At 35.2% G+C, this 15,143-nt stretch overlaps 1 protein-coding gene across 1 annotated transcript; it reads right to left on the bottom strand.

Annotated features, from left to right (window-relative positions):
• Positions 1–243: 243 nt before the first annotated feature.
• Positions 244–14,868, bottom strand: LOC147383269 (uncharacterized). Its single transcript, XM_086428850.1, has 14 exons — positions 14,591–14,868; positions 12,610–12,691; positions 11,011–11,114; positions 10,710–10,836; positions 9,530–9,624; positions 8,065–8,188; positions 6,490–6,570; positions 5,218–5,316; positions 3,618–3,776; positions 3,453–3,516; positions 3,284–3,354; positions 2,243–2,287; positions 1,543–1,713; positions 244–1,081 (listed from the first exon to the last, which is right to left on the bottom strand). Exons 1-14 carry the CDS (start codon positions 14,626–14,628, stop codon positions 464–466), a joined length of 1,878 nt encoding a protein of 625 aa, XP_086284976.1. The 5' UTR covers positions 14,629–14,868; the 3' UTR covers positions 244–463.
• Positions 14,869–15,143: the final 275 nt, after the last annotated feature.

Here is a 15,143-nt window from a genome sequence, read left to right on the forward strand (position 1 = left end):
GATTTAAAACCACAGTTCATTATTCTCATTGTTGATCGAGACGACTCAAAACATATCGAAAAATTTGTCCGAGACGACTCTCTATCTCATTCATGGACAAAACGAGTTTTAAAACCATGATACCTACCTACCACCAAACATGCTCGTAGAGGGTTGCAGGTATCTGATGACATCTAGAATATTAATCAAGATCTTGGTCAGCAGGATTGTTTGGCTACAATGGAATTGCTGCACTATCAAGAATAAAGTAATGGATTCACAATCCAGTGTTTGGCTATAGAAGTTACAAATACACAATCTACACATGCCCTGTTGATCGATCGAACAAATTCAGAACAAAGAAAAAAAGTGGTAGCCATGGAAAGCAAAGACACAGAAGAACAGTGAACACTACTATAGCCCCCAAATAAACACATTTTTCATAATGTTACAATCCCTGCTATTTCATCGTCATGGTCCATTGTCAACTGTTTCTAAAGAAGTTGAGACCCCATCGGTGCCTTAACCCATCTAAGACATGACTGGTTGGATTCCTTTGCACGGTCAGGGTGGCTCGTGTGCCACCCACCGTGTCAGCTTCTTTTGCTGACCTGTCTCCATCAGACGCCGACACATCATTGCAGGCAGAAGTTTCAATACTTCTTGTCTCATAAGTTGGTCCTGTGACGGACGACACACTCACATCTGATGATGGGTGTTCACCAATACTTCCTGACTTGATAAATGATGGAGGTGTCTCAGAAGTAGCCCCCACAGATGACACGCTCGCATCTCGTGATGGATGTTCATCAATTCTTCCTGGCTTGACGAATGATGGAGGCGTGTCAGATGTAGAGGCCACAGACACCACGCTCCCATCTGGAGATGAGTGCTCATTAGCCGATTCACGTGTGTTGTTGGTAACTGATGAGCAACTGCCATCAGTCCTCGAGGATCCGCTATGCTCTGCCTTGGAGGAAGACTCTTGGTCACTCTTATGTGAAGATTCTGGTGAATTGGTGCCCATATTGGATAATTGTCCTTCCTGAGGGCGTCTGAAGTCCAAGTCCTTTAAAGACTCTATTACCGCTTCCATGAACATCTGCATTATTTTGAGCAGTCAGTATCAAGAGAAAGGAAAATTATTTTTTGGTTCGGTAGGAACATCCCCAAAACAAATAGAACTTTATTTGGTAAAAAAAAATGTAGAAATTTGTGAGGTGTACAACTCATCCATTGAGATTTCTAAGAAAAGTAAATTCCTCACGCCTTCTGAACTCTTTTTAATGCCTGGTGTCTGAGGCCCATGCCCCATCTGTATAATTATGGATAATATTCTTTCTTTTTTCTTGTATACTTTCCCCCTATTAATACCAGCAAAAACATAACTTCCCCATATATGAAATAGATCTACAAATTTTCATATTTTCTCGTATATTTATTTTATTAATAAATTTATCATATTATCTTTTTTATTGGGAGGCGAGCTTAATGTTTAAGTCCCCCCAACCCACGGAAAACAACTTGAACATGAAAAAAAGTTAAAATATATAGTAGCTTTACCCTTTCTTCTTCTTCCATATTGCATGGGAAATCTGATGGATTGTCGAGTGGGTACTCTACATATTGGTCATCATCTATGGCAGTTGGAACAAGTGGAACACGGGAATGACCATTGGGGAATTCGAAACTAATTAGTCCAGAAGAAGAAACTGAATCATATTCATGTCCTTCCTGCAATAAGAAACAATTAATAAATAGTGAGAATTTTGGACTTAACTCTGATTTTTAGCAGATAAGTGGCCATCAATTGCAACTATTTATCCAGTGAACAACCTCTTGGATGGGTCATACCCGAAATCCATACTAATAGAGCAATCTAATCCTCCAAGTAAGAACAAGACATAACAAATAGGGAACAAGTTCATCCATTTATGGATTAGGATAACATGATTGGGTATGATTTTGGGGCCACGGCCCACTGATTGCATAGTCTAAATTGATGACAGGATGAACCGTGTGTGGTCTATAACCCATTCATCATGTTTATAACAAACAACCAAAAGATACAAGAACACTAGCATAGAGAATTCTCTGCGAACAGGGTCATATCTACAAATTGATTGAAAACACAAATTAATTAGCACTCAGGTATGAGAAAAAGGTGAAAATGTTTCAAACCATCAGTTTAGTCTACTGGAACTAAGATGAGCTCTTATCTAATAATAAAAAAATGGAAACCAAATAAATGCAGTAAAGTTACCTCATCTCCATATTGCTTTTCTTTAGAGGGATTATCAGAAGGGACCTGAGCAGTTTCAAGGAAACAACGCATGTAAGTGTAACGTTACAGACAACAAAAATAAGTTTAGTTTCTTTTTTTTTTAACTAAGTAAAGTTATACACAATTTAACAAATAAAATGTCTCCCAAGTCCAAATTATTTCTTCCCAAACTCAAAACTTCAAGAAATAGTAAAACGTAGCAACAAATAAAGTTTCAGCATAGCCCTGAGTCCAGTAAACCTTTAGCAGCTAGACATAACCTAATATTGTTCAATTCACAACATAAATTCGTTCTTAGAGTGCCTTGCATGGGAATCAGTTTATTATTAAAGCAAGCAACAGTAAGTAAAATTATAGATGGCAATGGAATTGGATAACAAATGCTGCTCAGATTGATTGATAAATGAAATTTGCCAATTAACCAAAAGTATTGACTCTGAATCCACGTAATGCATTCAATCTACCCAAAAAAATCGTTGATCTTCTTAAGCCACTGCTTTTGGCTTGATAAAAAAAAATTTAGAACTTCTAATTATTGTTGAGTGTATATTTTCCTCCACTCTCGGGTGTATCAAACCCCCAGTCAAGCCCCGTGACCCTCTTATATTCATTGTTCTCCCCTTCTCCAACAGATCGGTCTTTTGGAGTAATTGGTTGGTTAATATGGTATCAGAGTGCTAGGTTCGTATAGGTCACGGGTTCAAATCTTTCCACCGTTATGGGTGAGGGGGAGTGTTGAGTGTATATTTTCCTCCACTCTCGGGTGTATCATACCCCAGTCAAGCCCCATGACCCTCTTATATTCATTGTTCTCCCCTTCTCCAACAGATCGGTCTTTTGGAGTAATTGGTTGGTTAATAATTATCACATTTTCCCATGGCTTTTTATATCACATACCCTTCAGTTAAATTTAAAAAAGAAAGGTAAAAAAAGGATCCAGGTAGCATGCTATGTATTTATGTATTGAATGACTAATCTATCTTGCATTTTTCACCATGTATGAAAAAAACAATTGCTAACCTCCATCCTACTCATAGGCCTTTTGGAACGAAGTTCATTAATTGCATCTTCTGTATTGCTCGCTACCAGTCCTGTAGCCATTTACCAATCAACATGAGAATAGACAGATAAATAAATGGCAGAACTGACACTAAAACTTGAAACAACAGAGATACAGTTAGACTCGTGCCATTGGATCCTTCCATAAAACTGTGGTTTGTATATCCTACATCATGGATGTTAACCCAACTGCCCTGTACATGAAAATTGTCACCCCCAGATTAGGATTGGAAATCTAACATATGCTGTTTCAATAGAATCAAAGCAAACAACTCAGTCATCGGAATTTCGTTACCTTTCCAAAGTAACCATGCATATTATCAAAATAATTTGTCTCAATTGCATCCTTGGGAGGTTGCAAAACATTATGAAAGAAAATGGTTATAGAGTCAAAGTAGAATTGAGGTCGTGGAGAGTTGTGATCGCCCTCAAATTTGATGATATTCTTATCTCCCTGCAAGTTCATTATTTAAAAATCAAGCATTATAACAGAGAAAATGGCAACAAAAAATTTCCAATGCACCCAGTAATAAAATAATATTTTTGTCAATTATTCACCATACCTTTCCTGGTCGAAAACTTATGAAATAGATTGAATAGTTAGGATCACCCAAACAAATCATAATTTATCACCGAGATCCTCTGAGTAGGACCCATCCAGTGGTGGATTTAACTCTACTTCACGGGAACCAAAGCAACAAATGTTCACCGTGGTGTCGAATATGGGAATTCATAGTGCTTGTCGATGCACCTAAAGTTTCCTCTTTTAACTATTTTGAATGGTTCCAATCCAACTATAGTAGTCTAAAATTCTTGGATATGTTTTTCAATACTTCCCACACATGAATTCAAAATTATGCAAAGAATCTTTTAAAATCATTGCATAGCTGTATGTGTGCAATTCCTTTCAAGATCACCATGTACACCTCATGTCCATGACTGATAACATACTAATCTATGTCTAATTTATACACAACAAAACTATTCGTGACCGTGCATGGTCGCACAACATATGGATAAGAGAACTACAGAAAAAAAATGGGAAAGATTTGCACAAGAGGGTTTTCATAACCAGGTCGAAAGTACAGATAAAAAAAAAACACACCTTACCATTACCTTTTGCAAATAAGAGAAAATGCTTGTTCACAAAACAACCTATGATTTGAACAATGAGTAGATTCCATCTTTCTACACACATTGCTATGAACAAGGCTTGGATATGAAGCCTGATGAATTAAGTTTTCATTTTTCATGCATAATGGATATTGGAGGTTTGAAATTAGGTGGATTTATTCTCTCACAGAATGTTGTCACTTTAGTGGATTTGGATGCATCAGGATTTTTTTTATTTCTTTCTCTCTTTTTTTTCCGTGCGTGCATGCGTGCGTGGGGGTGTGTGTGCGTGGGGGTGTAGGAATTTCTTTGGGGCAAACAAGTAATGATTATGCGGCTTGTTATTTGTTACTATAGAATTGAAATTCTTTGACTTTTTGTTACAAGCCAGATTTTCATGTTTTTAAATGGATAAAATATAGAATATATGTTAATAGGAGAACACTTCACTTCCTTTTTTTTAAGATAATTGTGAAGTAATAGGAACATTTTGCTAGCCCTATTCAACGTTTGTCCATGTGAGGATATTTTGATAATTTACTTAGGGTGGCGTAATTATTAAAAACACCCTCGTAGCCTAGAATGTATTTTTCTTTCCACTCCCACAGGTAGGGCCAGCATTCCTTTGTTATTGTTAGCAGAATAAAACGACAGTAGCAGTTGCGCATAAAATAAAGGGAATATTTAGAATGTGTTGCACAATGCAAATGATGAGCATCGTTAATAACAATTTAGGATAAAAAGATTTCTCCAGTTTTAGCAGAAATAAACCAGAAGCCTACCACATATGCATCATATATACGTTCTGAGTGGTGGGGTTGAATAAAATCATCATCAATGGCATGGCCTATTAACACTGGAACGAAGCAAGATTTTGCCACCTATAAGAAAATAAGAAAAGAGATTTACTAATATAAAACAATATGTAAAAAAATAAAACCGCGAAAAGAGAAAATAAGAAAACTCTTCTTTACTGCTTTTGATTGGCAGAATTTGTACTTTAGCAACTGAGCTTATACATGCATCCAATGCAATGATATGAAATGAAACTTACATATTCTACATTCTAAATGCTAAGTAATGATGGTTTATAGAAAATGTAGCTAGAAATAGGATGCATATTTATCCACGACCTTCTAATCAAATCATGCACCAGCAGGAAAAGTTCCAGAATGCATGTCACGTAAGACTGAAGCCCATAATCCCAAAACCTAATTCCATTTTTTGGAAACCCTGGTTCCTTAGATCAATACTCCTCTAATGAGGTCTGAAGAACATGAAGATTCCAATCATGTCAATCTCCCTGAGGACTCATCACAAGCATGTGAAGACTCAAGGTGGTTCCAAAGCTTGATGTGTCTCATCCCAGACATGGAGAGTTGATATCGGCATGCGTGGACCAAGAGTTGCCTCAAAATCAATGGACTATGGTTCTAGTTTATTTATAAAATAATGACTATGTATCTTGATTAGTAATATGTCTATGAATACAACCATAGGAGCATGATAATATATGCTAAATAAATACAATTGAATGTGCTGCAATATATCATTTCTAGATTTTTTGTTGAAAAAGCAAACAAATTGTAGGAGTTAATAGCACAATACAAACTGAGAAAATTTTATGTAGTATCTATGCATTACTTGGTGTAAGTGTCGTATCCTGTGGATGACAGTACGTTAGGCATATTTAAGTATCCAAATCACATAGTTTTGAACCGATCGCATAATGCATATATGTATTGATTAGATTCAGTCAACCTGATGGTTAATTATGTAAAAAAGCCAAACGATATGTCTAGATCAAGCATTGCGATCAAGTAGGAATATCAGACAACTATAAAATAAGTAGGAACAAGGAAGGATAACGAACACATGGATTTTAGCCAGAAGTTTAGAACCATATCATGTTCATTTGCATAAATGGAGCTTTTAAGACTATGAAACAAGATGTAGTACTTCACAAATATAATCATGAATCACGAACAAATATGAGTGCAAAGTAATCAGTAGGAAGTATATGCAAAACTTTATGGTCATTGGTGGAATAAAACCTTAATAGTGTTCAAATCCATTATATCAAACTTTGCCTTCTTTTGGATAACCTTCCGCATGTATTGGATTGCAAACTTCACCTAGAATAGGAAAAAAGAAGGATTGGTCAAATTCATATGAAAATGATGCTAAGCTTGTACGCCTCATAAGTAGTTTTTGAAGTAGAGCTCAATATCAAGTTTATTTTGTTCTTCACCCATTGATTATTTTTAGTTTTTTTTTATTTTGATAGTTTACAGGTTCAAATTATATTAAAAGAAATAAAAGAGGAGCGATCATACAAGGTTATGAGATTTGGATGAAATGAATTTTAACAATATGGGGACTGTAGTATAGAAGCTATGGACTGTTTTTAGAGCATTGAATAGGGTTTAGCAAATTTCAGCTTGCAGGGGCTGGATTTAGTAGAAAATAAAAAGGATACGAGTAGAGAAATTAAGTGGAGTCTCATAACTTAATTTACTTCATTAAATTCGAAGTCTTTAAGCAAGAACTTACACAGGGCATAGGAGCTACCCTATTATTCTCTTAGGACTCAAGAAACCACAACTAATACATCTCTAAAATACTAAACCTGTTGTTCTATTATGGGACGCACATATGAGTTGCCCAACCAACATAGAATTCAAATCTTAAGAGTTGTAAATGGGGCCCATTATTGCAGTTGTCAACCAACCCAAAACCCTACTTTTTAGGAATGCATCAGGGCTAACTAATGGACTGTTCATACTGTAAATAATCAACCAAAATAACTAATTCATTTTGCATACATCATTGTTAATAGTTAAAAACAAGTTCCAAAGCCATTATAAGAATTTTGTTATTAATATAGAACACTTATATATTTAACTAAAATATTGGATTTTGCAAATACCTCAACAAGAGACTTCTAAAAGTTGCGAACCAATTTACAAATTGGAAAATATGGAATTTTGAATATTTAGAAATAAAAATTACTTTTAAGAGGGAAAAAAAAAGGCACTTCGATTAATATGGCTTCTTCTTTTTTTTTGAAAGGGGGGGGTGGAATGGCCAGAATGTTGAACATCATAAAGAGTCTGACTTCGTTATGTATAGCAGAGATTCTAGTAATTTATCACCATGCACTTCCATAAGTAAATAAACCTAGTTCGTTGAGATTGGCAAAAATGATCTCAAAGAAATTGTGGCTAGGTTGGATATCATTTATGGCCACATGCTTATGGTCTCAAATAATGTCTTTCTTAAGAGAGCACTCTTATGCCTTTTTTTTTTTGGTATTAAGGAAATAGTGCTCTATTTTTTTAATTTTCCTTTCTCTAATAAATATTCTCATTTTTTATCAAAAGAAAAAAAATATCATAGCACAAGAAGTTTACTCAAGGGAGAGTTTTTCCATAGATTCTCTCCTTATCCTCCAACCACTGAAATAATTAAACACCCCTGAGTGAACCTTCCTTACAATATATGCGTAAAAAAAAAAAATACCCAGAAAGAATCAGGAAAGTTGTTGTTAACTCAAGATCAGAGAAAGCATGTACAAATTAAGTCCTTAAAATAAATAATGAAAAGGCAAGTGAAATATATCTACTTACAGTGAACTTGGGTAAACGAAATTTGTAAGTGTCCACAAGTTCATTCATCAAGTCAACTAAATCAGAGAATGGGCTGTCAAGAACCATTCCTGCGATTGACGGATCCTCGGCTCCATACAGTAAACTGTGAAAGCAACAGATACATCAAGAAATATAAGATCATAATAGTATTGAATATAGATTATAGAATACAATCAAATGCATTCACGGAACAAGATATTAATTAAGTTTACTATAAAGGAAACACTGGATCATAACAGTACCAAATCATACACCCAAGGAACAAGATATCGGTTAAGATAAATACATAAAAAACAGCAAGAAAATATTTAACTGGAAATTCTTTTTAACAAGGTGAAGCTGTTTGCCTAACACATGGGATGTCTGACATGGCATTTTTAAAATTTAAAAAAAAAACACGTACTGAGAACGGTCACAGAATATACAACTAAAAGATCATGTCTCACGAATTTAACAGACAAGAAAACCAGTTAGAACAAGAGAAACAAAAATGGAATATTAGGTACTAGCTGACCGCATACGGAGTTAGCCATCCATGAAAAACCTCCTCCATTTATACAGGTAATCATTGTCATCTAGATCTTATCCAAAAGATTGCAACGGAAAAATTCCTCAGGTAATAATGACTACTACTAGGTTTTTTGTGGGAAAGACCACCCCTTCAAAAATCTCTTTTTGTATGGATCCATATTTTTCTTATCCATTTGGTGATGTAGATTAACCCAAGTTTCATTTTTAACAAAGTGCCTCAGTTTCTTATTTCAAGGTTGCAAGTTGGTAAATCCATAGCTATCCAGAGAAGCGTCTACCTATATAATAGAAAAGGAAGCATAATGAGATTCTTAATATGCCTCACAGAACTGTTCAGTGTTAGCGGTTCAGGCAAACAATGGAATTATTGTTTCTTTATTGAAGCTCATATATTATGCCAAAATTCATGACATGAAAGATCAGAGACCAACCCGACATCTAGTCATAGATTAATAGATCCAATACATTGAAGTTAGAAATTAAAAGATCTCCCTGAACAACTCTCCAACGAAAATAAAGATCTAAATTATTATAAAATTGGCAATTACTCAAGATTTAGTGCAATTATGTTTGAAAGTAGCTATTTATGATCAATGTGTGATCCTTGACTATTCTTTCGCGTGACTGGCAGATCCAAGCAGAATCAGAATGTACCGCAAACTTGATACAAGTTCAAGTCAAGTAGATTTTGCCAGTTCAACAATTCGGTAGAAATTGAGTAATAGTGGACCCATAGAGGATTTTGATAAGCATGGAATAAATTTCTAACTTCTTGATTCTTTTAATGGGTAGTTTTGTTTTTTTACCAGAAATAAATTTTCTTTCTTCTGACACAACCAAATCACAGTTGTTCCCTACATTCTAGGTTCTTTACATGAAGCATAATAAGAAACAGCTAGCAAATGAAGGCAACCTGGTCACAGCACCCATTGAACGGCCCCACAAACCAATGCAAGATACATTCCCATCTGACCGCAAATAATTGACCACAGCTTTCAAATCATCCTTCTGGAAAACAAAAAACCGTTTCAGATAGAAATAGAAAAGTGAGGCAGTTATCACCACGATATGAAATGCTGAAAGAACCATGATCTGGTACAACTACTACTAATCAATATTCTAACTGTAAACATAAAGTGCAGTTAAGAACCAGTAAAGACGAAAGGCAGCTGCTGCATACTTTGAAAACAGCAGCAACGGTGTTTTGCCAAGTGGTCTGTTGATGTGGCCAATCCAGACCATCCAATTGATAGTTATAGGGTCCCCATAACTGATAGCCATTCCAGCTGTGAAAGGCTTCACTCGATGAGGTGACACAAGGTCATCATGCCCTTGGTTTTCACAACCAAAAAGTGTTTGGTTTCCAGAAAGCCCCTTGTACATCCATTTTATTAGGAATTGATGATCTTTTAAACTCCATTCCATCAAATTGTATCACATATACCATCAAATAGAAAGTCTCAAGTTTCTCTTGCCTCATGGAAATAGAAGCCAGAATAACGTAGATAAATAGGAAGGGTAAGGCAAATTCAACAAGGTGAATCAAAAAAAAAAAAAAAAGTGAATAAGCCTCCTTTATACAGGTACCCTTTCTTCTAAAAAACAAGTCTTCTTTTATTTCTTTTTTATTTTATACTTATTTTTTGGGTTTGTTAGCGTGAGCCCTGCGGACTCAGGTTAACATGCATCTAAAACACCTTGGAAATAATCATTTGAAGGTATTCTTTATAGAAAAAAAAAAAAAACTGGGGGCATTTTAAGTACTAAATTAATTTTGGAGGTGCTCATTCTTATGGGTAAAACCAAGGCAAGATGATAGAAAGTGAACAATCTTACATCCCAAGGCCGAAGACCCAAGTTTCACAAGAGGGGTTGCCGTGGTGGAACAAGCAGACCCCCTTTGGCCATGCTATCTAAGCTGACACTTACAAAAATTATCACTGCAAGTTTAGGGTTTTGCAACGACAATACAGAATACCAAGCTTCATCTGTATGTTACAGTAATAAGAGTGAAATAAAGGTCGAAAATATCCTTAGACAATCTTCAAAAAATTTATAAAAGGGGGAGGTTGTCTTAGTATTTAGATACTTACTTCATTCCATCCCAGACTGACATGTTCTCCTCCTGAGAGTCCAGATCCTGAAAAGTCAAGAGCGAAAACTGTAATGTATGAGGGAAGCAAAATTATAGCAGCTTCACTGGCATCTGCCCTGCACCCACTGCAAAAAATCAATATACATTGCTTGTCAGTAAGACAAATATGACGACATGAAAGTCCAACAAATCAATTTAGTTGATAGGCGCCATAGGATCTTTAGGAGTTCAAATAGAGAGAAAAAAAGGGTATTATTTTACAAACTTTTTTTCCCAATCAACTATATTTCTCGAATTACCTGTTTCCATGACAGTATATTACACAAGGAAGCGCCACTCCTTCAGGAATAACAACAGGCATATAATGACTACATTGAAGTACATCTCCCCGACTATTGGTAACCTGCACCATGTTCCAAGCCCACCAATTGTAAGGCCTATTATCTTGTTTGGAAAGTTAAAGTTTCTTGGCAGACAAAAGGAAATCAACAAGGCATATATATAACAGCCCCATTTTGTAATGAATTGTACTGTAAGGAAATCCGGTAGATTTTATGTAAAGAATTTAAATAGCATTGTCCGCATAAGAAGGGGACTTCCACAATATGCATGGAGTGATGAAGATACGTGAATTGAAACAGATACTTTTCAGTTAGAACTAAATATACGCCTTTTTCCTTAGTTAAATAGAATTTATTGTTCCTTCTCTTGTACCTGATCACTGAAGGAGATTTCATGAAAAGTCGCAACATGGACAGTCAAACGGTCTGGGCAAGACCAATAAGCTATCAAGCAGGGTTTCACCCACAACTACAGGCCTGTGCACCAGGCAAACCTATAAACAAATCAATTGGGCATTGGTATACTTTCCCTGGTGTCACACCCATATATTGGGCTGCCAATAGGCTGGTTCTGAAGGCCCAACATAGCAGGGCATTCCACATACTCTTAAACAACTATAAAGACATTTCAAAAGCCACCTTGTGCTTTAAAAAATAAAAATAAAAATAACCACTACTAGGTACACCCAACATCCTTAATGCTTCTCAGAGAAGCAAAGTGAACTAAAGATTTGAAAAATCACGAATGAGTTACCACAAGAAAGAGAGGGGAAATGATTGACATTCCAATAGAAAAGGTGGGGAAAATTCATCAGTATCCCACTAAAATCTAATGAATTAAAAAGTAATGATCTGGTATTGTAACCAAGTATGAAACAGGTAAATTTTTGTTCATGGATGTCAAAAAATTGAGAATATTAGTAAGAATGGCCATAATTATGAATCACTTCTAAATTTCAACAAGAAAATATGACGAATACTCGAACCCTAGCTCTAAACGAAAGAAACAAAACATTTCTTGACTTGAAAACTGTTCTTAAGTCAAACTGAGCTCGATCGGACCCCAGTTAGGCCCAAACTATTTACTAGGGCAATGATTATTTCTCTTTTATCATTATTAGGATATCTAATTATGTGGTGCCTATTAGAGAAAGGTTCGGACTATTTTGTTTTAGTTCTTTGATGTGGTTCACATAATAATTTGAATGATTAGTGTGGTCTCACTTCTCTAACATTCAATTCTAGTTATGTATGATCAAACATTGAGAAGTAATATATTCCCCCACCAAAGAGTTTGAGGCATAACAATTCTCTCACTAAAAGAATATGACTGCTGGTTTGAACTTAGTGCAAACCATGAATGGAAAGAATGATACCTTGTGCACACTTAATGCTCTAGTAAATAAAACCCAAAACATGTAATAGAAAAACAATCAGTAAATATAGTTTACCTCAAGAAAGCTGAAAATTCTATTTCATACCAAAAGAAATGCATATTTAAGAGGTTAAAGCCAGCTAAACACGTAACTTTTTAAAAGAACAGAAACTGATGTTTACCTCCAAGTCCTTCCTTTGAAACCATTGTCCTTTTAGCATAAACTCTTTATCCAACAAGTCATCTTTTGGGTTATAATCAGCTCTGCAACCCAAAATACACTAGGTTTCTTAATCTTTTAAATGGCTTAAGAAAAACACTAGGAAAGAAGAACGTACCACAACATAATAAGAATAAAAAATAAACCATATTTCAAAAGAGGTTGGAACTCAGTTCCATCATTTAGACAAGTTATATCTAGAAGTGGTGAATGAGGTGAACTGTTAAACCAGATTTGAAGGGCGCAATGCTGATCAGGTATGGGTGTCTTATTTGTACAGTTGTTGTGAGAACATAAAATTTGAGAGATCCACTGAGATCTATTGGAGGTTGAAAATATCATACATTTCATTTCTCAGCTTTTGACCATCAATTTTTCCTAATCATTCCACATATTAAGTCTTTTTTTACTTGTTCTATATCTTCATAATTCTAGTTTTGTATTGATCTTGTCTCAAGTCAATTCAACAAATACTATATTGTCCACAAAAAACACACAATAAGGTATGTGTGCTTGAATATTAGCAGTTCCTCCATCTCTAACTTGAGCAAACAAATATGAACTCAAAGTAGATCTCTAATATATGCCAATTGTAACTGGGCACTAATTCCTCGGCTCCATTTGCTCTCACACTAGTCACAGTCTGCATACATGTCACTAATTACATCAATTCGAAACTCCCTTCGGTCCCAATATCCATCAAATTAGCTCTTTAAGTACTTTGTCTTATGCTTTCTCTAAGTCAATGAAAATCACACGAAGATTCATTTTGTTCTCTATGCTACTTATTATTTGTCTAAGTAGAACAATTGCCTTAATGGCTGATCTACCCGGCATAAAACCAAATTGATTCTCTAAAATATTCATTTTTTTTCTTATCCTTTGTTAAATCACTCGTTCTCATAGTTCCATAGTGTGCCTTATAAGTTAAATACCTTGATAGGCGTAGCTCTTAATGTCTCGTTTATTCTTATGTATAGGTATAATGATTATAAGAAAACCCCCAAACAGATACAAATCATAGCAACTCCAACTACCGACCTGAAAATCTCAATGCCTCTGCAAATTAAATTTCAATCACTTGAGGATTCATCCATGTGGGGTTGAATTATTGCCCAAATTATACATTTTTACTCCAGGACATTACTTTATACTCAACGTCGATCCATACATCTAAGAACCCTCTCCAAGATATGAAACCAGGGAGCATTTAATTTCACTCCCCTGCTTTTAAATAATGCCTACTTTTTTTATCAACATTTTCTCAAGTTAATTGAATTTGGGATCAATCTTAGAACATAACAAACAGGTATTACTAGGATCACAATTGCAACTAAAAGCCATGAATGCCAATACTTCAACATAAATTTATAGGTTTCCAGGTTTACTACAACGAAAAAATAAGAGAGCAATTTCACGACAACAAAAAATTATCAAAAGAGAGAAGTTTTCTCCAATCCCAAACACCACCCATCAAAACCCACCTAGAAATTTCTATGGGAAAAAAAAAAAAAAACAAACTATATACCATGTCATGCATGCCCACACATCAAAACCCATACAAGGAATCCACTAAAATATGCCAAAACAAACAAGGGATCAAATTCAACCAAGACCAACAATACAAATTTACTACCACCACAGAAAAGCCAGGAAAAAAAAATCCCTGAAAACTATATAGAGGAATACAAAATTCAAGTCCCACCAAAACTGAAATCCCAATTTCTCTGGAAACAAAAAATAAACCAAAACTGAAGCCAGCCAAACAACCTAATTTCTACATGACAACCAAAAACCTCACCAATAGATCTCCGGGAAAAAATAAAAAAAATAAAAATAAACCCCAAAACTAAATCAAATAAACAAACAAATTTCCCCAAAAATGAAAGAAATAGTCAAAATTACCAGAAAAAAATGGAGAGAATTTTGATTTTACACGTTACCTTGGAGGGCGAATGATGAAGTTGACAAGCTGTTCCATAGATTCAGAAGCAAAAAAAAAACTTCTAATCTGTACAGTTTTATAGTTCTAACTACAAACAATAAACGAGGGACGGAACCTTCTTTTTTTTTTTCCAGATAATTCTTATGGGAAGAAATAACTAATCTGTGTTCTACAAAGATTTGTATTTCCTTGTAAAAGAGAACAAACAGACGCATCAAAAGAAAGGTGGGAGCAGCTGTCCACACGTGGGAATTCTTGGGTTCAATTAGTTCCCACGTGTTTGCACGCTGTCTGAGAATAGAACACCGTGACCCACGCACCAAACACTAGACAATATTTAAAGCGTTAATGAAACCTTGAGTTAGTGGATCACTAAAAATTCACTGATCTCACTATAGAAAATGCCACGTGTCGAACTTTGTGGATCCCCATATGAATTTTCATCCATCAATAGATGAATCTACCAAATGTAATAAACCTGATTGGTGATCGTTGTGATTTGATCATATGCCATCATTGGTTGAAACACTTTTTATTTTTATTTTTAGAAT

Source organism: Akebia trifoliata, chromosome 16 (genome assembly GCF_017979445.1).
Source record: "Akebia trifoliata isolate Shusen 1 chromosome 16, ASM1797944v1, whole genome shotgun sequence".
Taxonomy (NCBI): domain Eukaryota; kingdom Viridiplantae; phylum Streptophyta; class Magnoliopsida; order Ranunculales; family Lardizabalaceae; genus Akebia; species Akebia trifoliata.